Source organism: Stegostoma tigrinum, chromosome 8 (genome assembly GCF_030684315.1).
Source record: "Stegostoma tigrinum isolate sSteTig4 chromosome 8, sSteTig4.hap1, whole genome shotgun sequence".
Classification (NCBI taxonomy): Eukaryota; Metazoa; Chordata; class Chondrichthyes; order Orectolobiformes; family Stegostomatidae; genus Stegostoma; species Stegostoma tigrinum.
Genome location: NC_081361.1, coordinates 33,790,521 through 33,817,995, shown reverse-complemented (window position 1 = coordinate 33,817,995; position 27,475 = coordinate 33,790,521). Strand labels below are relative to the sequence as shown.

At 43.6% G+C, this 27,475-nt stretch overlaps 1 protein-coding gene across 5 annotated transcripts in view; it reads right to left on the bottom strand.

The window, feature by feature from the left end:
- nos1apa (nitric oxide synthase 1 (neuronal) adaptor protein a) overlaps nucleotides 1–27,475 on the bottom strand; it is a 309,570-nt gene that overhangs the window by 170,849 nt on the left and 111,246 nt on the right. For all 5 annotated transcript variants that reach the window (XM_048539046.2, XM_048539043.2, XM_048539042.2 and 2 more), the window contains one exon: nucleotides 1,168–1,260. In XM_048539046.2, the coding sequence (XP_048395003.1) occupies nucleotides 1,168–1,260 (93 nt within the window). The remainder of the gene's footprint in view (nucleotides 1–1,167; nucleotides 1,261–27,475) is intronic.

Below are 27,475 nucleotides of genomic sequence, written 5' to 3'. Positions count from 1 at the left end.
AAACGCACGGTTGTAGAATGTGGGATTTCCATTTAAAGCGGAACTGAGTCTTGTACAGGGTAATTAAGAACTTGGGAATACTCTATCCCTGACTGCCTTGAAAATATTCAGTGATACGGCGTGCACAGCAGGGTGACAGATTTTTGATCTACAAGGGAGTTAAGGTTTATGTGAGGGCGCGATAAACAGTGTAGCGAGGCCACAATCAGAGCAGCCATCGTTTTATTGAATGGCGTAACAGGCATAACAGGAGCTGAATTGCCTACTCCTACTACTACATTTTATGATTTTAGGTTTTCCCAGAAAATACCTAGTTCCTGTCTCAGATTTTAAAAAAAGGGCCAAGAGACATTTTACATTAGCCCTGAATTTTATGGGACCATGCCATGAGGAAGAAGAGGGTACAAAAAGATCCAACATCAAGTTATGGCCAGGGAGTGGATCTTCCGTCTCTATTTAATCTGACAACATCAATGGAAGGCAGAACACCTCAGGATGAAGTTGTTGAGGTCTGCACCAGTACACTCCTTCTGTCTGAAAGATCAGGCAATAAGGATTTTAAAAACCCCAAAAACCGGGAAAGTGGAATAGTTCAACAACTTTTTTTCATTTGGGCCTCAGAATTCCAGGCTGAGAAGAGGCTAAGCTGTCTTGTTTGTAAACCAACAATGCATCTATCCCCATCCAAAATAAGACCTAAGCACCCAACAGGACTTTGTTTTTGTTTTTGCAGAACTTTGCGACATTTTGGCTTGATGCAAAATTCCTGGAAGCCACCACACCCCAAGTGCCCATTTTAATGGTTAACCGTTGCTTCTGAATCACAGCTACTGATAATAATCTCATCCCTTTGCAGGCCGACTAGATGGCCAGTGGCAGGCATAAACAGACATCACATTCAATCAGCACCACAGCTAGGAATGGAAGCTTTAGGAGTTCTGTCGTTGGCCAATGCAGGTTCCTATAAATACACAGGGGTCAGACATCTGAGCAGCCAGGGCTGTTGTAAATGAATAAATTCCTTAGCAGGTTGCTTCTAACTGCACCTGCTGAACCAGGAGAAGCAGAAAAACATGAATTTTCACTAACAGATGGTGACTGTGCGCTCCGGGGGACGGACCTCTGTGTACGTCAATAGTTCAAAAAGATCACTCACGGTCAACTCACCTTCTTTTTCTTCCTGAGAAGCACTTTGACTCCATCCACTGACACCATTATACTCACTTTCTTTTTCTTGATATTCTTGGCTTTGAATTCATACTGAAATAAAAAGAAATGGAGGAATTCTGTTACATTTACAATAGTAAGTGATGTTATCTTTAACCTTCAAGAAAACTAAAAAGGAGACAACGGCTTTCATCATTTCCCCTGAAGGTTTAAAACAAACCTATGGTTCCCTTCCCCAACCCATCCCAATATTCCACTTTCAAATGATAAACAGCAGTGGCAGAATTTGTGCTGATATCTTGTGCTGCAGGGTGTTGGTAGGTCACAAGCTTTTACCTGTTGACATTTTGACGTGGCAATGCCACTGGATGAAGCTGTTGTCCCATGGATGGAGTTACACTGGGTCATAACCCCTGGCTCACAGCGGCCCTTTCACAAACAAACAATGCTGCCACCTCTCAAAAGGGACACTTCACTGAGTGTTCACCACCACCTACGGGCTCAGGGCCAGGCAACAAACCAGCCTGTAACATTCACGTCGATCAAGGTTACTTTTGAAATGTACAAATTGATATAAAAAGGTTAAGACAAGAATTGCAGTTGGATGCAGAGCGTGAGTTTACTCTTTCCTTGTGAAAGACAAATGGCTACGACCTTTCTAACTGCTCCATACGACAGTGAATCATATTACAGGATAGCATTACACATACGGAATGGATTTGCACTATTGTGCTAGCTTCGTCAGGAGGCCTGTACAGCTTCTGCAGCACCACAGAAAAGTAATTAACAATGGAAACAACTCTAATACCTGAGAGAGTTAATCCAGTGAATAACTGACCCATAAAGTAAATGTACAGGTTCTATCCCAATTTTTGCTACAACCAGAAGGAGTCCACTGTCGGGCTCATTGTCATTGAATTATCAAGGAATTGATCAAACTTCCATTTCGGTTCTCTACAATATTAACCCTTGCATGACATGAAGATAAAACAATCCAAAAACTGGGGGGGATGGGGAAGCAGTGAGCATAAGTAAATAGTACGAGGGGATCAGCCAACACACACATAAGGCAGAACGTCCCTGCTTTCGACGGCAGTAGCAACAATGTCCGTGCATGAAACAACATTTATGTTTAATCTATGAGTTGAAGTGCTCCAGGGAAGGAGCAAGGGCAAACAGACACTAGAGAGATTAGGAAGTGTGCCCATTCCTTCAATCAAGCCTTTGAAATATCTCCCCGATTTAGTCCAAAGAAAATAGCAGGGAGAGGGAAAGTAGACATACAATAGCTGAGATTGGGACACAAATGCAAGAATGTAGTCAGCATTAAACCTATGAAGTAGTAACAGGTGAAGAGGTCGACAAGAGATCAGAAGCAGCAGAAACATTCTGGAGGATTGGCGAGGAAGAGGTCGGGAGGAAGATACAACATTACACCGTGAAGTGATAAGATGATTGCGGACAAAGAAGGCTGAAATAAAGAAAAAGGGGGAGAAAAAAGTGAGGTGAATGCCACATTCAGTGTGCATATTGTAGATTAAAGCACAGCCATTTAATGGTGTCACATGAATAGCAAGCGGCTTCTGAAGGGGTCAAGTTTTTCTTTTAACAGAAATTACTGCACTGAATTTACTGATTATTTATTCCAAAGGTTCTAAAAGTTTGCACTGTCATTATTATATCTAATTTCTTTTTGATTTGTTCATGGGATGTGAGCACTGCTGGCTGGACCAGCATTTATCACTCTTCCTTAGTCACCCTGGACAAGGTGGTACTGAGCTGCCTTTTTAAATGGCTGTGGTCCACAGGCCTTAGGGTAACACAGTACTATTGGGGAGGGACTTCAAGGATTTTGACTCGTTGACAGGGACGTAAATGATGATACAGGATGGTGTAAAACTAGGAAGGGAACGTGCAGGTCGTGTCCCCATGTTTCTGTAGCCTTGGTTTTCTCAGATCACAGGTTCGAGAGGTGTCGTCACAGGAGCCTTGGTGAGTTGCTGGTGTGCATTCTGTAGGTAGTACACACTGCTGCAACTGTGCATTACTGGTGAAGGGAGTGAATACTTAAGATGGCGGATGAGGCCATGAGGCGGATGGAGGATGTGTGTCATCACCAATGTGGACTGCATTGTTCTGCATAGTGTTGGTACTGAACCCGGGCAAGGGTATTTCCCACCAACTACAATACGTACTTCAGATAGCAAGAAATCGGAGGAGACGGAACTGGGGGAGTGGGGGTCTGACTATTACATGTCATAGATTTCCCAGCTTCACATAGCTATTGTATTTAAGTGACTAATCCAGTTCAGTTTCTCATTATTGGTAATGTCCAGGGGGTTAATGGGGACGTATGGCGATTAGAATCTCTTTTGATGGGGACGGAAATTGGCTGACATTCATGTGGTGTAAATGTCACTTGCCATTCATCATCCAATGTCATCTGGGTCTTGTTGCATGTGAGAACCAACCTCTGCAGTGTTGGAGTGCTGCGAAAGGCCCAGAATTTTGTGCAATTGTCAGCAACAGTCTGCTGATCTTGAAAGCTGCACTGCACCAATACTAATTTTCAGGAGAAAGAAAGAAAGAATCACCATGCTTTCTGGCAGACACGCTCAATGACCATAATCTTGTATTGAACTGTGTTACCGTGGCTTACTTCAAGAAAACCAAATGCAGTCAGTCAATCTTGCTTCAACTTTGGAGACTCCATTTGAATACTTAACTGATGAATTATGAGAAACAACAATCTGCTGCTCCCTCCACCAGCAGGTCCCACTGGATAAAGTGTATTGCACAGCTCAAAGCTCAGTGTTCATCTATACAGGGGTTAGCGGTGAACACAACTGGACTTCCAACTGTTTTGGAAGAGGAATGCACTTGGGTAAAGAAACATCAGGTTCAAAAAGGCACCTTTTGCATTCAAGAAAGTAACACAAGATCTTAAACTGGAGGCTTTCTTTGCCCTGTCAAGAGGATGCAACAGATACACCCGTACTGTTTTGAAGGAGAGTGGGAATGTTCTCCCCAGTGTCTTGGCCAATAGTTATCCATTAACTAACATCAGCTAAAAGCAAACTACCTCAATATTATCACACAGATGATTATGGGAACTTGGGTGTGAGCAAAATAGCTCTTTATGACAGTGAGCATTCTGTTAAAGTATTAACTTTCCCATGAAGTATTTTGCAACGTCCGTAAATCTTGGAAGGTGGAACATCAGAATGAGCCCTTCCTCATTTTAGCACGTACATTATGTGAAGCAAACAGTATTTTCCTTTTTCCCCAGTATCTCCATAGGGACACAAAGAAGGCATCCATTTGCTCATGCATTAGCAAGCTTGCTGAGTTTCTCCAGTATCTTTAGCAGCGAGATCTGATTTCTGGCAGTTCACTGGGGAGGAATCAGTGTTAACCTGACCACTGATGGTCCAGTGGAGAGTAGGGGCCTGGATAACCAATGAAGCAATCTAATAAGTGTGGGTATAAGACTACCTGAATTGTAATAGGAAACAATATGCATCTCAGGTGAGGAACAGGAATCACCAGACACTGATTTGACCACAGAAAAATTGGCTGGTGCAGGTAATATGGGCCTTGGCAATTATCTAATGGGAAGGAGTACGGATCTCTCAACCGGAATCTTCTGATGAGTAGGACCTAAAAGATGTCTTGGAAAGATCATTCACATCACCTTAACAGTTCAAAAAAATCTCTTCCTATTCCAAGATAGGAAAGTGTGGAGCCGGATGAACACAGCAGGGCAAGAAGCATCTTAGGAGCACAAAGTCCATAAGGTTATGGAAGGAATGTATTAACCTTGCTGACTCTGAACCCACAACCCCCCCGCCCTGCCAAGATCAACAACAGGAACTCACTAACTCAGTGACACGCTGGAGCGACAAAGGAGTATCTGTGCTGCACCTGAGATAAACACACAGATAAATTGAGCAAAGCAGAGCTTTTCACTTGCATCACACCACAGACAGTGAATAAACTAGGCCCCTTAAGGAGCACAGAAACACAGGAGCTAAGCAGTGCAGCTTCACTTTACGTTGGGTCCAAATAACATTCATTTGTTGGGTAGAAACACAATTCTCCGGCCCATTTCATTGTGGAGACTTTGATCCGGCTCGTAACAAACCTACACAATTCTCACAGAATCTGTGTGTATTTTGGCAGACAGAAGCATCATTTGTACACTGATGGCAGCTTGGATTGTCAGTACTGTTTTTAAAAAAATGCAGGCAGCATCATTTGGCTTTAATTCAGATGTAGAAGGAAATTGTGAGAACTGGCCAAGACGTGATATACCTTTAGAGTTCACACTTAGAACTCTGGACAACCAAAAAAACTCTTACAAATGCTGCTGTTCCAAGAGGATTGCAGATTAACCTTCGTTAACAAGTTTATATTGCTCTGGAGGTGCTTAATAAGAGATTTTTTTTTCCAATGATTGGAAACAGGCAAATCAACCTTTAAAAATCTGCACTCATTGCAAATAGTGATAGCAGAATTGGACATTCTCATATGTTTTAAGATTTTATACTTAGATTGTGATTTGGGTATTATGCTTTTTTGCTCTATACTGTTATTTTCAAGTCAAACGACTCATAGCTTTAGCAGTTAAAATCACCTAAGTTGTAGATATTAGCAAAAAGGTTGAAGTGTACTAGATAACAAATCACAACACAATTACCCTGTAATGCAGCTGAATATAAACAGGGAGCCATTTCTGCAGAATTTAGAGACTACACAGCTGCCAATGGAGATTGAAACCCATAGGGGTGCACAAGAGATCAGAACTTGAAAGAATGCAGACTTCTTGGACCTTGCGCAACTGAAGGAAGTTTCAGAGAGATAGGAGGGAGTGAAGCTAAAATATATAGCTGTCGGCTCAGCCAGCGATTTGCAGCTTTCACAGCAAACTTCTGCAGAATCTAATTGCCAAAGCAGTAATATAGAATTCCAGTATCCCAGGTAACAGAACGGACACAGCTCCTCCCCAGCCTAGTGATTCTAATTAAATAGTCAGGGCAGAAATCAAACGCCAAACCATGACGTGCAATTGGGAATCTCCATGAAATTAAATAAAGAAGGAATTTAACTTTTCCAGTTAGGGACAAAAAATAAAACTGCAGCTGCTGGAAACCAAGGTAGACAAACAGGAGGCTGGAAGAACACAGCAAGCCAGGCAGCATCTCGAGGGAAGGAGCAGTCAATGTTTTCGGGTATAACCCTTCTTCATGGTTGGATGTGGGGGTAGGGGGAGCTGCAGATTAAGACGGGGGTGGAGGGGGTAGCAGAATGATGATAGGTGGTCACTGGTGGTATATATATGACCTAGTTGGTCAATGGGAGGGATGACTCTGATTGGTGGTTGGAAGGGAGGGTAAGACGGGGAAACGAGAAAGGCGGGGGGGGTGCAAAATGGGTGGGAAGGTTATTTCAAATTGGAAAACTCCATGTCGAGTCCTCTAGGCTATAGGTGCCCAGGCAGAAGGTAAGGTCTGCCTTCCGCAAGGACCATTCCTTTCCCCTTAGTTCATACCACACTCCCCACCCACCCCCAAGCTCATCCACTCCAAATTACCCGGTACCTTCCCCTGTAACTGTAAGAGATGTAGCACCTGCCCCCACACCACCTCCCTCACCTCCACCCAGGGCCCTAAACAGCCCTTCCTAGTGAGGCTAAGCTCCACCTGCATCGCTTCCAAACCCTAGTCTATTGTAACCAGTGCTCTCAACGTGGTCTTCTCTACTTCGGTGATCCAAACGTAGACTAGGTACCGTTTCACCGAGCATCTTCACCTTCTCGTAACAGCCAACCTAACTACCTGGTTACTGCCCGATTTAAATGCCACCCCCTCCCCCCTGACTTCCCCAATGACATGTCCACCCTCTGTCTCCTCCAGTGTCATGGAATGCAGATTTGAAGAACACCACCTTATCTTCCACATGGGCACCCTACAGCACGGAGGGCTCAACATTGAGCTCACCAATTTCAAGTAACCTTCTCACCCATCCCCCACTTCCTCCCTTCCAACCAGATTCATCCCTCCCATTGACCAACCAGGTCATAGCCGCTACCAGTGTCCACCTATCACCACCATTCTACTACACACCCTCCCCTCCTTATTTGTAGCTCCCCAAACCCCCACATCCAGTCCTGAAGGGCTTTACCAGAAACATTGACTGCTCCTTTCCTCCAGACCCTGCCTGGACTGCAGTGTTCCTCCAGCATCCTGTCTGGCTATAGTAGACTACTGATGGGTTAAAAGATTTACAGTTTTCTGCTTTGGGATCCACAGCCTTTATAAAAAGTGAAATACTGCAGATGCTGGAAATTCGAAGCAAGAACAGAAAGGGCTGGAGAAAGTCAGCAGATCTTCAGAGGGAGAAATAGAGTTTCACACAAAGGCACTTCTTCAGAACTATTTAATGCACCATTAACTATTTCCATCAGATTTTCTTGCTGTTTTAAATAATTCCATTGCTACCAAAAAGTACATTTGGAATTATTACACTGAGCTGATTCCAAGACATGAGATTTGCATTGCCCTCAAATGTATAATTTATCAACTCAGGATTAAGCTGCAAGGTTTTTTTAAAAAAAGTTTTCCTTTTGAGAAAGTCGTCTCCGATTACATGTCATGAATTTTGTAATTGCATCTATTAAGTAAGTTAATGGCACCAGAGTAAACAATGCCCAAACAGTTACAGGAAAACTAACTATATATGCTTAACAGATTATCAATTTTTACAACGAAGTATAAAACTGGTATAAAAACAAAAAGTCCAGAGAGGCTCTTAGCCCATTTAGACAGATGTGGCTTCTGCCACATGGTGGGGGGCTGTGACATAAGGGAGAGGAGCGTGGACCAGGAAAGGGAAAAATAGGGATAGGCAACAGAATATTTCATCCGATCAAGTGCCGTCACTTCAGGAGACTCTTCAGAACGGTTACAGATTTTTGGTTCTTCTATCTGTGCCTTGCTGGAAACACGTCAATATGACAACACAGAAGCAAACCATGGAAGTCTTTACCTGAGCTTCTGAGGACAACCCGCTCAGCATGGGTAAAGGGGAACCTGGAACCTCCGTGGGTTGTTTGGCTCAGTACCACATTACGCTACACTGATGTGGCAATACATGAGTGGCTGGATGGCGAAAGGTTATGGCCCTAATTCACCATCCTGTGTCGTCGCGAATACAACCTTAAAACAGTTGTCGGCTAGTAACAACAGTCAACCAATCTCCAAAATAGTCTACAAGCAGACCCAGACCAAAAACGAAAAAGGGAAAGAAACCTTTGCGTAATTGGGAATCATAGATCCAAAATACTCTTTCCTTCAAGAATATGATACATGACTTTTGCTAGGCATCACGTTACTCAGCCTATTTAAATGTTACTTCATTTGAATGAATCAATACAAACTGCTTTGTTCATTCCCTTGGGAATTCACTAAGTTATCTGCAAGTTCTGATTGTATTTATGAATAGACAACACCTAGTTTAATTCAAGGATCTTACCGATTTAAACTAATCAGAAAAAAAAAATTGGACAGATTGTGAGTATTAGTGGCATAAGCACTTGAACTAATATGGTACTTGCGTGATTCAGTCAAACAGAAATAGATTCTCATTGAGCCTTTGAGTCCATAAGCTTAGATGAATGGGAACAGACGTAGGCCATTCAGGTGAAGTTCATGCTGTCATTCGAAGGAGGATCATGACTGATCTGGTAATCGCAAATCCAGTTTCCTGCCTACTCCCCATAATACTCTATTCCCTGTGCTGCTTTCCACCCTCCTATACGGAGGAGACGTGGACCATCTACAGCAGACACCTCACAGCACTGGAGCAGTATCACCAACACTACCTGCTGATCCTGCAAATCTGCTGGGAAGAAGAGGCCCACTAAACACCAGCGCCCTTGACTAAGCCATCACTAGCATTGAGGCATTGACCACCCTCGATCGGCTACAAAGGGCTGGGCACATCATACATATGATGGATACGAGGCTCCCCAAGCTGGTGCCTAACACCCATTTGAAACGGCAGGCATGCCCCAGGTAGACAGGGGAAGCCCTTCGGGGATATCCACAGAGCTTCACTGAGGAATTGTGGCATTGCTACAGACATCTGGGAATCACTGGCCGAAGACAGTCCTAAGTGGAGGCGCAGCATCTGGTAAGGCGTCAAGCGCCTTCAGACTTACTGTCGGGGGTGGGGGGGGTGGAGGGAAAGAGAGAAAGCAGAGGCCAGGCCAAAAAAAACAGCAAAAGAAAGGAGCATGCTGTCATGCCAATGCTCCACCTACCCCTGTCCATGATCACCTTCTGCCCCAGTTGTAACAGAACATGCGGTAGCCCCATTGGTCTGTACAGCAACCTATGACAGACTTACCCTGAGCGTGGTAGAGTTATCCTTGTCTGCGAGGGACCGCTGATGACAGCTATTCTATTCCCTGACTAATTAGAGGTCTGTCCTTCCCAACACTGAATGGACTTAATGGCCCATCTTTGGCAGCCTTCCGAGCTAAAGAATTCCGTGGAGCCACTGCTTTCCGAGAGAAGAAATTCCTACTTGGCCCCACCCCACTGGTCATGCAGCTTGATGGGAAGAGGATCGAGGGAGAGCAGACAAAGCGTGACATTGGATTAGCTGGTTATGCGAAACATTTTAATGGAGCCCTGTTCAGGTTGCTGGTCACTCATCCAACACTCCAACCCACTTAATATAAGGGGCTAGTTTTAAACCCAGTCGTAGTCTTGTATTTACAAACATAGCTGTTGCACACCTGACTGCTGACAAAATGTTCCCTTTTTTTTCCCCCAGTGATAACTATTTCTGATGCACCCAGGCCATTTAACATTGAAAATTTATGATTATTTGTGGAATTTTCCATGTTATTTATTTTCCCAGCTGTCACTGTTGATCAACTTTCCACTCAATATTAAAAACAAAAAGACAGAAAAGCGCCCAAATTCCGTGTACAGCTGTGACACGAATGTGATGGCTTCGTAAATTATTGAACTGTTATTCCCTGCTGTGACCAGCAACAACTGACACTAAATTTCCTTAAACCAGCCTCATTACGCAACTGTCACTGTTATCATCTTTACAGTGACAGGACAACAGTGATATTTCAGCTCCAGGTTCTCTCACTCAGAATCTGATCAATGTGCCCCACGATATCACAAATGGAACTCAGAGAAGCAAAAACATCAGAAACACATTAGAGTGGTCACCAGGAGAGTCCTCTCAAAAAAAATAGTGGGGGGTCGTCGATGCAGGATGTGAAGGATAACAGACAATATTCAGTAAATCACCCTGCACTGCAGAGGATGACACTCTTCCACTTTCGGGGTGGGTCCATAGGTGGCTGTACAGTCTGGTGTGGCTAACACAGGCTCTGTTACACTTGGTGATCATGGGGAGGGATGTATGTGGGGCGTTGGTGGTGGAGCTCGTTCCTTACGCTGTTTTCACCCGGCTTCCGTTTTTCCCCATCAAGGCCAAGTCCAGAGGCATTTGCAACCTCCCCGATGCTGCTCCTCCCCCATTTTGGAGGGGGTTGGGCCAGTGATTCCCAGGTGTCTGTGGGAATGCCGCACTTCACCAGTGAGACCTTGAGGGTATCAGCAAAGGGCTTCCTCAGTTCACCTGGGGGTGGGGGCGGATGGACTGCCATTTCAAAGTTGGCAGTACACAAGCTGTTCGAGGAGGCTCGTGGTGGTCTTCAGTCAGTCAACTGAGCTAACTGACTCCTGCTGGCTGAGGTTACCACAAAAGGTCCCGTCTCCCTAAACCTCGTCTCACACCCAACCCTGGTGACCCCGAGGTTAAACTACAACTGGCCATCTCTCTCTAATCAGACAGTAGCCTTATAGTCTTCTGGGAGTGTAATGGCTTAACTATGTAATATTGTCAACCTCCTAATCAGATAGTCAAAGATGCAGGCGTTAATAGTCTTCCTTGTGCCAATAGTCAAGTAATCTAAAACAACATTACCAAATTTGCCACTGGGTTCTATAGATTTTGACAACTGATGCTCTACAACCATTACATTTGTCATAAAGAGTTGTGCATTGGACAGACACACACAGACAGACACACGCGCCTCAGGATCACAATACATTCAAGAGTGATTTATTGTGAAATCTATTTTGAAAGTTGTTTTTTTGGAGATCCAACCAGTTGACGGCAACATATCCCAGACCATCTACGTAAAAGCAATCTTCGGATTTGTTGCTTCAGCCAAATGGTTATCCTGAGGGTGGTCTCAGATAAGTTGGATTCTGTTAACTAGGTTTGTGATGGGAGCTGACATTGGCAGTATCAACCACAGGCAAGTTTCTGCAGATATGTAGCCGAGAACAAAAACAACACAGCTGTCGCCAGGTCAGACTGCATTAGCATCATTGTGCTTTTGGGAAAACCACACATTCTGGAATGCTGTTGTTTCGATCTCAGATTGCAAAATGTTTTCAGTAGAATGAAGTGAAAATAAGCAGAACAATAAGTGACATGACTGAGCCGAAGGCGCATGCACCTCAAGATTTAAAATCCGAGTCTGTGTGCCTGCCCTACTTTACCCAGCCACCACCTCTTTGTAGCTCCACTAAATTCTCTTTCCTCTTGGATTTTTAGCATCGTAAAAATCGATCTTGTTTCTTTGTCTTTGATAAGAGTCACTCCGTCCATGGCCAGCAGTTGGGGGTGGGGCCAAGGGTGTTCGGTCCTTAAGGGGTCGTGCAGGACGCAAGAAACACTGCAGATCATGGCTGTTGGCTGAGACAGGCTGGGCATGTTATCTGCATGACCGACATGCGACTCCGAGCAGGGGCTCTACTCCCAGCTTCGAAAACGGCAGGCAAGCCCCTGGTGGTCAGAGGAAACCCTTCAGTGATACCCTCAGAGCCTCACTGGCAAAGTGCAGCATTCCCGCAGACAGCTGGGAATCACTGGCCCAGGACTGACCAAAAGTGGAGCAGCATCATCTGGGAAGGCGTCGAGTACTTAGAGGCTTGACTTTGGGAAAAAGCGGAAGCCAGGCAAAAATGGCAAAAAAAAAGGGGTGCACTGCCACATAGGAATGTGCGGCCACCGACAGACTCATCTGGCGAGTGGAAGAGAACCATCCTTGTCTGCAAGAGAACATCAACGATAATACATTCAATCCTGCAAAATGTTTCTTTCCTCTGGTGCCCTGTACCCCCCCAAAAGTGGTGAGTCGGGGACTGACAAGCAGAACATTGGATCAGAGAAAAGTGAAGATGAGTTTCAGGTCAAGTGTTAAACTGGCCTTCAGCTGGGTATGAAAGGACCCCCCAGTACAATTCTGAAGAAGAAGGAAGTTCCCCATAATGTTGAGAGATGAGCAATGGATACAACACTGTCATGTTATTATTTTGTTTCTATTTGTCAGGACATGCTGTTTGGAATCTTGAAGCAGCAATAGAGGTCTCAGTTGATGCTGCTACTTTGAATGCCAGCAAGACTTCTAGTTCACCTCATTTACAAAAAAGGCCCACTGCATTTTCATTTTTCTGATAAAGTGTCCAGGCCCGATACATCAGCTTTTCTGCTCCAAAGATGCTGCATAGCCTGCTGTGTTTATCCAGCTCTACACCTTGTTATCCACTGCATTTTGTACTGCTTTAGTTAGCCAGGACATTGGTGAGACTGCATCTAGAATGCAGTCTACAGTACTGGCCACTGGATGTATGGAAGGATGGTAATATGTTGGAAGCTGTTCAAAGGCTTACTAGACTAATACCCGAAATAAGTGGATTGCTATTAAAGGAAGACAGGTTAGGCCTGCATCCGCTACAGTTTAGAAAAATTAGTTGTGACTTAATTGAAAGAGAAGAAGATCCTGAGGGGACTTGACCAGGTGGCTATGGAAGGGATGTTTCCTCTCATGGGGAGAATCTAGAACTAGCAGTCAGATTTAAAATATAAAAAAAAGTGCTCATTTCAGACAGAGATGAAAAAAAACAAACATTTTTCCCTGAGATGGTTGAGAGTCTTTGAAATTCACTTCTTCAAAGAAGAATCTTTAAATCTTTTTGAAAGGCAGAGGTAGTGAGATTCTTGATGGCTGAGGGGATTAAAGATGAGAATGAGTGAGGAGATGACATTAAAACATGACCTTATTGAATGGTGGAGGAGCGGGTTCAAAAAAAAAATAGGTCCAAGTGGCCTATTCTTGCCCCAGTTAACAGCTGGGAGGTTTTTTTGCTAAAAAGAAATTCGTCATAGCATTTATTGCCCAGAGGGCAGTGAAGAGTCAACCACATTGCTGAGAGTCTGACGTCACATTGAGGCCAGACCAGGCAAAGATGGTAGATTTCCTTCCCTGAAGGATATTAGGGAGGGTAGTCAAGGCAGGAAACCTCAAATGTTTAATAAATAACATTAAAAAGTGTCACAACATTCATGGTTATAGGCCAAGTTCAGGAAGGCGGGCCTGGAGTAGATTCGGTGTAGCACTGGCAGTACAGTTTCAATGGGCTGTAGGGTCTCTTCAGTAGTGTATAATTCTGTGATTTGAAGTACATCTGAATTGCTGGTAGACTTCACATCAATCCATGAGCCTTTCCCTCCTTATTCTGTAGTGAACTCTGAGGAGTAACTGCTGTAATGCAGGCCTAGGCGGACACAATGCAGGGAGGTCTCTCCTGGTTGGGTAGTCTAGGCCCAGAGGTCACTGTCTCAGAATACAGGGTAGGCCGTATGGGACTGAGATAAGGAGACATTTCTTCACTCAGAGGGTGGTCAGCCTGCAGAGTTGTGTATCACAGAAGACTGTAGAGGTCATATCCCCGAGTCTATACCATGTTTAGATTTTAAGGGCATCAAGGGGTATGGAGAGAAAGCAGGAATTGATGTTTTGATCAGAGTCGCTACAGTGTGGAAGCAGGCCATTCAGCCCATTAAGCCATCACTTCCCCGTTGGCAGAGTTTTTCCTGCTGGACTGTTCATCCAGAGACCCAGATAAAGTTCTGGGGCAGAGATAGTAGAAACAGCCGATGCTGGAGAATCTGAGATGGCAGGGTGTGGAGCTGGATGAGCATGGTGGGCTGACGTTTCAGGTTGACACCCTTCTTCAGATGCTTCTCTGCTCCTCTGGTGCTGCTTGGCCTGCTGTGTTCATCCAGCTCAACACCTTGTTATCTCTAATGTTCTGGGCACCTGGGTTCGAATCCTGCCACAGCATATGGTGGAGATAGTAGCAAGAGCAGATGCTGGAGAATCTGAGACAAGGCATGGAGCTGGATGGACACAGCAGGCCAAGCAGCATCTTAGCTTTCCTGCTCCTGGCGTTTCGGGCCGAGACCCTGAAAGGTTTGTTTCAGTGCCCTCAGAAACAAGGTGCACTGATGGGTTAAACCTTGGAAGGAAGTTCATGCTTATGAAAAAGAGTGGCAAATTTCCTGCATTTCATTCTGAACTCCATTATGGACAAGCCCCTTTATAAATTGTTGTTTAAAACTGCCCCTTTCAATTTAAGGTATGCAGAATGGGAGGAAGCAGGAATCATGTTGAATAGTGCCTGGAAACAGACCCATGTGATTCCGTTGCCTTAGTGACAGCACAGAACTCCTAGAAACGCCAGTGATCGTGTCAAGGTGCAAAAACTAAAGACGGGTGGCTAATTTGGTCAAGCAAAAGCTCGCTGCCTCCGTCAGGCAGGGAGACCTGAAGCAGTGCTGCTGCCTTGCCAAGAGGGAGATAGTTCTTTTATTAACCACTAAGCAGGACCCTGATGGCAACAGGTTCACTTTTTGTAAAGATGGGACCCGTGGAGATTGAGATGAGGAATAGTCACAGGGAATATTGAGGGGACGTTTTCAAAGAAACGACAAGCCACCTGGGGAGGGGGTGGGTGGGGCGGGCAGGAAGTACAAGGAGAAGAGGGTTAACAACCATCAAGGAGGAATTTGGTACCTTATCAGTAGGCAACATATCTGCTTAGTGTGTTGTGTAGTGTATAAAATGTGGGGTGGGCTTTCAAATGGTGGACTTTAGTTAAGGAACAGTACCTTTACTGTACTCTAGTGTTATCAGTTGCCTGTATATGGTAATGTTTAGTCCATATGGCACTTAGCTTGCTGAGAGCCTTTGCGCTGGTCACTGGGAAATTCATTGCTCTATTTAAAAAGAAAATTAGCAACCTCGATGGGGATTGCAACAGCTCCCAACAGTCAAACTGAATATTTCCAGTATTCTGTATGATGCGTCAAATGTTGGATTTGTTTGCCTGCGTTCAGGGGCTCTTGCTCTTTTACATCACTGATAAAATATCAAAAGGCTCTGTTAGCCAAAATAAATTACTGAAAGTAACTCAGGTTTTCAAAAAGAAAAGCTCTGAACAAGGCAATTTTCGCATGAAAATAATGAGTGACCATTAGTCTCAGCAAAATCTAAGTGGGTGTAAAAAGTGACACAGTAGAAGTAGGAGGTGTTAATACATTTGTTTATTTGCAGCTGTCAAACAGAAGTAATCGGTGGGTCATTTCATAGATGCATATAATCAAATCAAAGAACAAGTATTTGGCTGCTGCCAAACCTGAAGCTCATGAATTTGACAAATAAGCCTTTTTCAGCCTTTCTTGAGCGATAATTACAAGTGCAAGCTGGCCAGGGATATGCTGTTGGAGGAGCAGTCACTGTCAGGTTGAGAACAGCAGTGCAACAGCACAAAATGAAGGTGACTAGAGATTGTAGAGGGCATAAAACACACAGCCAGTGCCGTAACAGTGAAACCCTTCGTCGCCCAGCAAAAAAAAAACCAGGGGATCAGGCCTTCTCACAAAGATGGAGTGTTGTATATTACAGTGGCCCCTTGGACCCAGCTAAGGGAAGAGGAATGGCAGCAGCATCCTTCCGATCACAAATACCACAGTATGTTAGCTATGCCACCCAACCGCAGGAGGGCCTGCAAGGAAAATTAGGTGAGCTGCAAGTGACTGGGATGAAGGTTTGGAGTCAGCTGTCACATGGACTGATTGCATGTGGAGGCAGCCCGTTAAAAACCGAGCCATCTCAGTGTTGTGAGAATTCAAATCAAATTTAAAAATCAAAATCAGGAAATCGCTTACTCCACAGACACTGCCCATCCATGCCTAACTTTGCCTCCCTATCCATGGCTCTACGTGCCCTCGAAGCCAGTCTATAGTATTTCAAAGCCTATTCACCCAAAATAGTGTATAGAAGCAATTAACTGTGAAGTGACATCAGCATCACTAAGATTTTTTTTAAAAAACTCATTTACTGATATGTATCCACCCTGTTTCAAAAAACTGCAGGCACCTGAAATATCCTGCCCAGTGTAACTAAACATCGTGAAGACAGAGGGGCCTGGGTTCAAGTACCACCTGCTCCAGAGGTGTGCAATCATTTTTCTAATCGACCTGTTCAGATATATAAGTTAAAAATCAAAAAAGAAAATTGCGAAACAGAGCAGAGATCAGAGAACCAAAGCTAACAATTAAAATAGAGGGCTCAGCTGTTTTACACATGTAGTAGACGTCTCAGCTCTCAGCTAACATTTATAATACGGCTCTGGGGGCACAGCCAAGCATGAGGATGTGAGGGTGACCTTATGAACTTACTTTACAAAAGGTTCCCTCATGTAAGAGATAAAATAAGCCATCATAAGGTGTGCAGACCCACAGTTTGACAAGACTAGCCTCCATGAAACTTCCAAAGAGTAGGATATGCCTACCTCCAGAATGGAGCTGGCCATAGTTAGGTGAGGGCTTATAACGCAGGACGTATTCCTGAGAATTGTAAACCCGGGGAATGTTGACAGGACTTCTGGAATTGGTGCTCACCTTTCCTGCCCACCTTTCTTAAAAGGGTCTAAAAATCCAGGCCATTAAATCAACAAATGCTTCCTTGCAGAGTGTTATTCATTAGAAAATACCGCTGTGAAATCTTAAGATGTCATAATTGTTAAGGGAATTCTAGCAGATCGTGAAGTGTTAACTTCCGGCAAATGTGGAAAAAAATTACATTCATGGAAGGAAGATCAACAATTAGTCCCAGGAACAAAAAAACACAAATTTGAGAAATTGGCCATTAATGGCAGCCTTTGCATTGCATAATACAAACATAATATACTTCACTTGTCATGATAATGGAAGACTTCAGCATCCCAGTCACTTGTTGTGCATAGCGATGGCATGGCAGCATAAGAATGAATTACTGCTTGCGTCTGGTGATTTGCTGAGTGTCAGCCAACAAAATGCAACAAAGTGTACACCTCAGATCAATGGAAATCGGGCTAGGTCTTAACCTTGTCCTTCGAACGGAATTGAATCTTTTAGATTACACTGAAAAAGCATTTGTTCCAGTTCAGTTCCAGGAACATAACTCAGGGCTTTTGCCTGTCATGCAGCTTGTTACAGGTTGTATAATGGCACCAGTGTCAGTCAGGGGTAATCTGACAAACCAGCTCTTACTCTTGAGATTTTGAGAGATAAAGCAGTTTTAATTTTTTAGAATGAGGGTTGCTGTCAAGTCGGAGAGCTAAACTCAAACTGTTATTCTTTGGGGCAAAATTCTACATTTTTAAGCCTTATAGATCAAATCAGCTCTGCTTTTTACAGTGCACAATTAAGTTGTCGAACATGCAAACCAGAGGATTTTGTAGTTAATTGATCTTTGTGTAACATTCAGCAGAAGAAACTGTAATTACTCCTAAATGTATTTGGGACATGTAATTACTTTGGATTGAAAAATAACGGCAGAGTAAAACTTTAAAGAGATAATTAGCAATATAAACACATGACACCAACTGTTCATCTTCTATTGCTGCTGGCTTCTTTACTTGACACTAGCCACTAATCTAGCTTCTTTTTAAACTGTACAGCTAAATAATGCCCTGATGCCCCTTCATTGATCCAGACCTGCAGCTGTGACCAAGCTGACAAGGGTTTTAACTTCATATTTTATCTGAAAGCGCATCAAGGCTGCCAGCGACGACTCACAGTGTCATTTATCATTCCAGTTTTATGGGTTTAGGCCACGAAAGAGTGAGGGGTATCTATTACTCATTATCACGAATAAGCACACACACACACACACACACACACACACATTCAGTAAACGCACTTAGAACATTTGGAATTTTTAAATCAGTGATCCCAGATCATACTTAATGAATAACTATCATGAAAGTAAGCTTGCCCCTCCTTTTGCTGAGAGACTGAATTCCAAATAGATTGCACACTTACTCAGGTTTAGCTCGTAGGCATTCCATTTCTGAACACAACATGCATTTGCTATGGGTGTTTGTGCTGGGAGAAAAAAGTTGGGGGTGGTTGGGTGAGGATGAAGAGGTGACTTTGCTGAAAATGGACACTGAAATTAAAAACAAACTGCTCCCAAATTTAAAAAGTTAGCTGATTCTGCATTGGCCACACTGTAGCCTTAATTCTGACCTGCTGTCAGATCAAATTCACGGGACAAATGACACCAGTACTGGGGAAGGCAAGAACTGTTGCGATGGGATGGGCTCCACATGAATTACAAACTGGGACCAGAATCCTGGTGAATCACAATTAGGGCTGAGCATAGGGCTTTAAACTAAATAGTCTAGGGAGAGGCACGGGGTAGGTGTTGGGTGGAGGAATCAGCAGAGGTTAACATTTCCAGAGCAAGTGAGTGATCGCACAGACGGTATGGCAAGGGTCAGGAATCTAACTACAGGCACAGCAAATAAAGGGGGACAATTATGAGAAGACGGCGACAGTCAAAAGAGGGAGGGTGTTGTACTTAAAAGACAATGTTGTGGGCATCAGAGCTGGGGACTGAACTTCCAAGGAGACACATTCTGTTGAAAGGGAAGGACAGATGAGTTTGGGGAGGTATTGGTGGCAGTGAGAAATGAAAAAAATCAAATTGAAAGGAAGAGTGATATAAGGTCAGAAGGTCGAGTTGAGGAATTACAAAAAAAAGGCAAAGACCCCAATGGGAGTGGTGTACAGGAACCCTAGCAGTCGTCATCAGGATGTGGGGCAAAGAGTAAATCAGGAGATAGAAAAGACATTCAAAGGTACTACTACGATAATCGTAAGCAGTTTCAATATGCAGGTGAGCTGGGAAAAATCAGGTTGGAGTGGATCTCAGGGGAAGGAATTCATAGAATGTTTACAAGATGCCTTTTGGAGCAGCTTGTGGTATAGCCCACTAGGGAACAGGCAATTCTAGATTTAGTGACATTTAAATGAGGCAGACTTGATTAGGGAGCTTAAAAAAGAGAAGGAACCCCGAGGGTGCAGTGACCATAATTTGAAGAATTAACCCTGCAGTTTGAGGGGGAGAAGGTGGAATCAGATGTAAATGGTATTACAACTGAGTAAAGATATAGCGGTAACGACAACTACAAAGATAGGAGTGAGGAGCTGGCCAGAGTTGCTTGGAAGGAAACATAGCAGGCAAGACCCTAGAGCAGCAATGGCAGAAGTAATTTAGGAGGCACAGCAGAAATTCATCGCAAGGAAGAGCAACCATATCAAAGGAACGATAAGGCAACCATAGCTGACAAGGCAAGTCAGGAACATCACAAAAGAAAAAGAAAAACCATGCAATGTTGAGAGAATTAATGGGAAGCCAGAGGATTGGTTTAAAAAACTAGCAGAGCACAACTAAAATAAAGCAAGGTTAAGATTGTATTCCAACCCTCTTGAAATGAATTGTCATCCTAACTGTCAACTGAACCTGCATGTTATTCAAGCCAAATAGCAACATAAAGAAAATTACAATGGTTTCTTGTTTAGACATCTAAAGAGAGAGGCAAGAGTGGACTTTGGGCTGCTGGAAAATGAGGCTGGAGAATTAGAAATGGGGAAAAAAAAGGCAGCAGGAACTGAATTGGTATTTTGCATCAGTTTTCAGAGTGCAAGACACCATTAGCATACCAGAACATCAAGGAGAGTCAACAGCAGAGGTGAGTGCAATGGCCATCACTAATAAGGTGGTGTTTGGGAAACTGATAAGCCTAAAAGGTGGATAAATCACCTCAGGAGTTCCAAAGGAGATTGTGGAAGCGTTGGTGGTGATCTTTCAGAAATCACTGGAGTCAGGGAGGGTCCCAAAGGACTGGAAAATATCTAATGTAACACCCCTGTTTAAGAAGGGAAAGGCAGAATACAGGAAACTATAGGCCAGTTAGCCTGACCTCAGTCATTGGTAATGTTTTAGAGTCCAGTATTAAGGATGAGATTGAGGAATACTTGGAAGTTCATAGTAAAATAGGACTGAGTCACCATGGCTTTGTCAAGGGGAGGTCATGCCCAATAAATCTGTTAGAACTGAGGTAAATAGCAAGTTAGACAAAAGATGAAGCAGTGGATGTGATCTATTGACATTTCCAGAAGACCTTTGATAGGGTGCCACATTAGGAGAATCCTAAATGAGTCAAGAGTCCATGATGTTAGGGGAAGGTACTGGCATGGATAGAGGATTGGCTGACAAGCAAAAGGCGGAGAGTGGGGCAATAGGTGTCTTTTTCAGGATGGCAGCCGGTGAATAGTGGAGTTCTGCAAGCACAACTATTCATTTAATACAGTAATGATTTGAATGAAGGAACTGAGGGCATTGTGCCATCTACAATCTTAGAAACAAAATCAGGTGGAGGGACAAGCAGTAATCGAGGAAGCTGCAGAAGGATTTGGACAAGCTAGGAGAGTGAGCAAAGAAGTGGCAGATGGAATACAATGTGGGAAAGAGAGAGATGATGCACTATGGTAGGAAGAAGACTATTTTCTAAATGTTGAAAGGCTTCAGAAATCTGAAGCACCGAGGGATGAAGAGTCTTAGTTTGGGATTCTCTTAAGAATAAGATGCAGGTTCAGTTGACAGTTAGGATGACAATTCATTTCAAGAGGGCTGGAATACAAGAGCAGAGATGAGGCTGTATCAGGCACTGGTCAGACTGCATTTGGAATATTGCAACCGGGGTTTTTGGGGGGGGGGGGGGGGGGGGGGGCGCAAAAAAGGGAGGTTGACAACAATTATCCCCGGGATGAAGGATTTGTTGTATCAGGTGTGATCGAGTACTCAGGGTCTGTACTCAATGGAGAAGGATGAGGGGATAATCTCATTAAATATTACAAGTACTGAGAGGCTTGGATATAAATGGACACAGAAAAGATGTTTCCACTAGTCAGAGAAATTAGAACCAGGGGTTGGGGGGCAAAGCCTCAGCGTGAAGGAACGACCTTCTTAGAACTGAGATGAAGAGGAATTTCTTTGACCGTAGGGTGGTTAATCTGTGGAAGACATTGCTACAAAGGGCCATGAAGACCGTTCATTTGGTGTATTTAAGACAGAGATGGATAGGTTCTTGCTTGGTTACAGAGATAACAAAGGAGAATGGAGTTGAGAAACATATCAGCCATGAACCAATGTTGGAGCAAACTCAACAGGCTGAATGATCCAATTCTGCTCCTATATCTTATAGCAAGCAAGATCATTAACTCGCACTGTGGCCATGAGACAGATAACATATGCACCTTATTTCAACAGAAGAGTTCAAATATTCTGTTCGAATACAACAGAACATTTTTGGACCTTTGGTCTAGTGGTGATTAAGATACAGGATTTTACTGGCTCATTCTTTGCAGTGGTCAGACTGACAGTACAATAGCATTTTAGACCATAAGAAATAGGAGTGGAATTAAGGCTATTCGGCCCATCAAGTCCACTCCGTCATTTAAATCATGGCTGATGGGCATTTCAACTCCACTTCCCTGCAGTCTCCCCGTTTTCTGGCTGATAGACTCCCCAACCACAGCACGACCCAATCAAAAAAGTGATTCCTGTGCACTCAGACTCCATTCGCCCAACAAGAGCCTCCCATTATTCCTTTAGCCAGTTTTCCAAAGACCTCAACATGCAATCCCCCTTCAAGCCCAGTGCTTTTCCCTCCATCTTCAAAAACAAAAATTCACAAATTTTTGGCATTATTCAAAAAAGGAGCGGCCAAATCCTCAATGCCCCAGCTAATACTCAACCCTCATGCACTATGAGAAAGACAACAAACAAAATTAAAAACTTAGCTCCTGTGCCTGAGGATTCCCATTAGTGTGTGGGAATCCCATTCAGTTTAACTGACGAGCATTCGGTTGCCCAAATGATAACCTATACAGCCACATGAATATCGTTAGTCTCCTTACCGTTTGAGGGGCCTTGCTGCATCCGCGATTGTCCATTGTGTTCTCTACACTAGCTGTAAGTTACAAGTGCTTAATGGGCTTTGGGATGCGCTGAAGTAATGAAAAACAGAATAGGAATGCAAGTTGTTTGTTTCTGGTACCTCCTTCGCCGGCAACTTATTCATTATGAAAATGTGTCCAATTTGCCTAGCTCTTAAATAAAATTAAAAGTACTACCACGTCAATCCGAACGTCAATGTGTAGCGCTTTGTGCGTCCTGAACAAAATCAAGCACTTCCAGGTCAGGGACAAAGCAGGTTGGATACAGTGTAAAACTCTACTCTCTCAGAACATCTTTTATGCTGCCCATTTGGATCTCCGCCACATCAATTTAGTTTTAAGTGTCTCCAGGGTCTCACAGGTGAATATTTGCACAGACAGAAGGCAAATGTAATTAGTTTCCAAAAGTGAGCAAACCAGATGTGCTTTGGTTCAAAAAAAAAGCTCAGTTTCACGGTCATTTCATTTATGGTTCCAGCCCATAAATTACTAGATTTATTGAATTCAATTTCACTGTTAACCATATTAAGTCCTGAACACATTTCTGAATCCCAGTCCAGTACACTAAAATTTACACTGCCCAGCCTGTCTTTATTTTCAGGCAAGATCAGCCCAAGCGTTTTGATGATATTCTTCTCAATTATTACCACATGGATTTTAAATTTCTTCGAGCTTGGATAAAACCACAGAATGAACCCCTTTCAAGCTGTACCATTCTGCCAGTTATGTCAATGCAAGACTAACTGAGCTACTCCAACTCTCTTCCTGACCAAATTCCACTTGTAATTCACCCATTCCTTCACCCAACAACTCCCATAGCCTTTTTCCTGTAGCTCTTCAAATGATTCTCTCTCTCTCCAGATGATTGCTGCATTCAAAGGTAATTGGACAATTATATTTGCCGCCAGTAGTCAGGCAGGGCATGCTAGATCCTGATCATTAACTGTGTGAAAAAGCTTCTCCCTATGGTTTCTTTTGCCATTTGTGCCAATCATCTTCCATCATTATCCTCTGGTTCATGACCACTCAACAACTGGGATAAAGTTCTCTTATATTAAACCACCCCACCCCACCCCGATCAAAAATCCTCTCAACTATCTCTTCACTAAGCAGAAGAGTCACAGCTTCTTCAATCTGTGCCACAGTTCCTTACTTTTGGAACCACTCCTGCAAGTCTTCACATCCGTCTTAGAGTGCTGTGCTCACAATCGGTGGTATGCTGTTTTTAGACTAAGCTGGAAAAGTGGGAGGGACTAGTGGAGAAATCCCCAAACACACCATGTTCCCACTTGTTGTAACTTTCAGAATCAGACAGATATCGATGTTGGGAAAGGGTCATCGGCAATAGCCATGTGACTGCAGGGTGGTCAGTGCAAGTCGCAGAGGGAATACTGATCGGACACCCAAATGAAGTCCTGCCAAATCACTGGCAGTTGGAACATCAAGAGGCTGGCACCTCTATTAGAGGGGTTACACAGACATGAGGTGGCTATGGGGATCTGAGGTAATACAGGCATTGATTCTCTGAAGCCCACTCCTGCTACATGCCCAACACCCCCCACTCGTACACCCTTGGGGAAATTCAGTTATCATTTATTGACTACTTAATTGCCTCACTTGGTGTCAAGCTGATAAGAAGGGGCCAGAAGGTAATTCTGGTGAAGGCAGGAAGATGGCAGGTGTTCTGGGGTGCCAGCACCCTGCCCAATTACATTTCCGGCTCTCCTCCAGGCTTGCCACCTCCAGCCCAAATGTTTCAGTTGAGACTGAAACAGTGTCTTCTGCAGGTTCACTATAACCTCTTACTTTTGCACTCGAGTCCATCTACAAAGCCTAGCGTTCCAAATGGGGTTAGGGTCCAGACCCGAAACGTTAGCCTTCCTGCTCCTCTGATGCTGCCTGGCCTGCTATGTTCATCCAGCTCTACATCTTGTTATCCCAGCATTCCAAATGGCTTTTTAACATACTTAAGCAACCTGCCCTGGCAACCTAAATGATTTGCAGATATACAAGCCAAGAGTCTGCTCCTGCAACCCTGTTTAAAACTGTACCTTTCACCTCAGATCACCTCTCCTCGTTCTTCCAACTAAAGTGCAGTACTTCACAGGCATGTGTCTGCCCACTCGACAAATCCACCCATGTTCTCTTCAAGTCTGTCACCATCCTACTCATTATAACAGTACTGATATATTGTGAACAAACTGTAACTTTAAACTGAACAGTTATATCATTCAGATTGGTCTCTGCACGAGGATGAGTCTTCTGATATTACATCCCTCTAAGATTGTCAATTTCATTCTTAAATTTGCAGCCTGTACAAGCAATGGAAAATAATGTTATGCCTGAAATTAGCAGCTTTTGGACTTTTTATTAAAAAAATGATGGCTACTCCTTAGACACCAAAAAGTGGAAGAACTACTTTCAAATTTCAAAAGTTAGTTTCCATTCATTCTGTAAATAACACCCCATTATATAAAACCAGACGTTTGTTTGACTAAGGATGAACATTCTTTTATCACAACACTTTTCCTCAAAATCCTCAATTTAAATCTTCCCTAGTTTGTCCTTCATTGCATTATCTTTGGACTTGCAACCTTCCAATTCTACATGTCTTGCCCCTAATCGTCATGGCCCTTTCTGCTAAAATGTGCCTCTGATCAAAATGACGTTTATTTTCATTTGCTGCCAAATTTACTGAAGCAAACAAACATCACAGTTTCCCTGACATTCAGTTCTGGTGATCTCAGTTTCAGTAAATTCATTTCTTCTGTCAAGATGACAAATTTATCCCTCCTAATTTATTACAGGACAATTGAAGTCACGCTGGATTACAGCTCTTTTTCTAGCAATCTCCTTATTCGGAAAGGGATGACCCGCAGTCTTATTAAAAGTGTTTGATAAGAAGAGATGTGGGCACCTCAATGGAATACTCATGCCACTTGCTTGCGGGGGCTAACCATTCCTGGTCATCTTGCACTTCACAGTAATTTAATATGTCACTGCAAATTGAAGTAATGCACTTTTAAGTCTGAAGCCAGAACAAAAATTTGGAAAAATGCAGGTCAGGCAACATCCACAAAACGAAACTGATGGCAGGCTCTTCCTATCCCCTGAACAATGTGTGCTATATAGTGAGGAAGGTGGGCACACCAACAGTAAGGAGATTTCCCAGATGCCAAGAGCAGAAAGTCTAAAGTTCAGTGAGATGAGGTTCTTGCTGTTCATGGCAATAAGCCTATTAAGTGTGCATTAACTCATTTTTACATGATCTCACCTTATGGATAGGCAGCTTCCCATTCTCCAACGTGCTCCATAGAAAGTAGACAGTAACAATTACTGACATGGAAGTTGGATCTTGACTTACATCTTGGGCACACTCCATCAGCAGCAACCACACAGCCCTTCCATTCACCAGGACCTTTGGTTTCCCATCAGGAAAATGGCAACACCAAATTCCTTCTATCTGACATGCCTGGGACAATTTCTGGAATGAAGGATGGTAGCTGACATTTAAGGGTGGAACCAGCATCAGGAATCCCAGGACATCCAGGCAAAGACCAGAAGTTCAGCCTGTGATAAGTGGAAGCACAAGACATGCATGGCTGAGCTTAGGAAGACTCTAGAGCTTCTGGAGAAAGCCTGCAATCAAACTTGCCAAAATAGACATGTTGCCAACTTTCGGCAAGATTCAGCCCAGAGTTGACATCTCAGGGCTGATGACCTTTCATCGGGAGCTCTGATATTTGCACTGGCTATATGGATAAAGGGTCTCAGGTTTTGATAGCAAACAAAATCGTCAACTTCAGTAAGTCTATTTATTTAGCACTTGCAAGGGCAATGAAGTATTTCCAGGAACCTGGGGTTACTGGGATTTCATCTCAACTGCTACAAGAACAACTGCATCACCTGCACAATCGTTTTTTGATGGCAGCGAGATGTTTCATGGATCATTGTAACAAAACTACTTGGGAACAAAAAAAATTTCTTCACACTAAAAATGCAAAATAAATTACCCCTCAGTCCAGAGTGTAATATGTAGTAAATACATTTTCTTTGTAAAAAAAGAAGAAAAATGTAAACACAGGTGGCACTGTGGTTAGCACTGCTGCCTCACAGCGCCAGGGCCAGGGTTCGATTCCAGCCTCGGGCGACTGTGCAAACTGCTCACACATTCTCCCCGTGTCTGCATGGGCTTGCTCCGGTTTCCTCCCACAGTCCAAAAGATGTGCAGGTTAGGTGGATTGGCCATGCTAAACTGCCCATAGTGTTCAGGGCTGTGTAGATTAGGTGGGTTATATTGGTCTGGGTGGGATGCTCTGAGGTTTGTTGTGGACCCGTTGGGCCAAAGGGCCTGTTTCCACACTGTAGGGATTCTACGAGGAGTAGGGTGGCTGGAATTATTCTATAAATTTCCAGGTTTATAATTACAAATTTGAAATTCCATCATAAAGAAGGTTTGCCAGAGAGAGTAAAATTATGAAACAAAATTCTATGTTTGACAGTATTATTCACACAGTGCCTCCAGACATTTAAGTAGTCTAAATCTAGGTTGTTCTCAACTTTTCAAAGCTACATCTACACTGACTGTGGGCATGAGGAGACTAAAACGCTTCAACAGAATGACTTAACTGGAAAACAGCAGTCGGAGCTTCGCTTCTAAGCAGTGATTGATGATTGCAAAGCTTTAAAAAGATTACATTTGCAGATAAGTCAGATTGGAGTTTTCCCATGCACTGGAATCTATCATGGAAGGTTTTACTTTGATTTGACTGCCTGCTAAATCTGGTGAGACTCTTGGCAACTTTTTACTGAGGATCAAACTATCATTGTTACACTTATCTGCAGGACTGCTTTCTCACATCTACAAAGAGGTATTGTTGGGTATAAAAGAAAAGAAAACAGGACATCGCTGCAAGAGTCCCTCACGTCCATGCCCTTGGCCAACCACCTTCAGCTGCTTTATCAATGAACTTCCCTCCATTGTAAGGTCAGAAGTGTGACTATTTGCAGATGACTGTACACAAATGTTCAGCACCACTTGCAAGTCCACTTTACTGAAACAGCCAGTGTC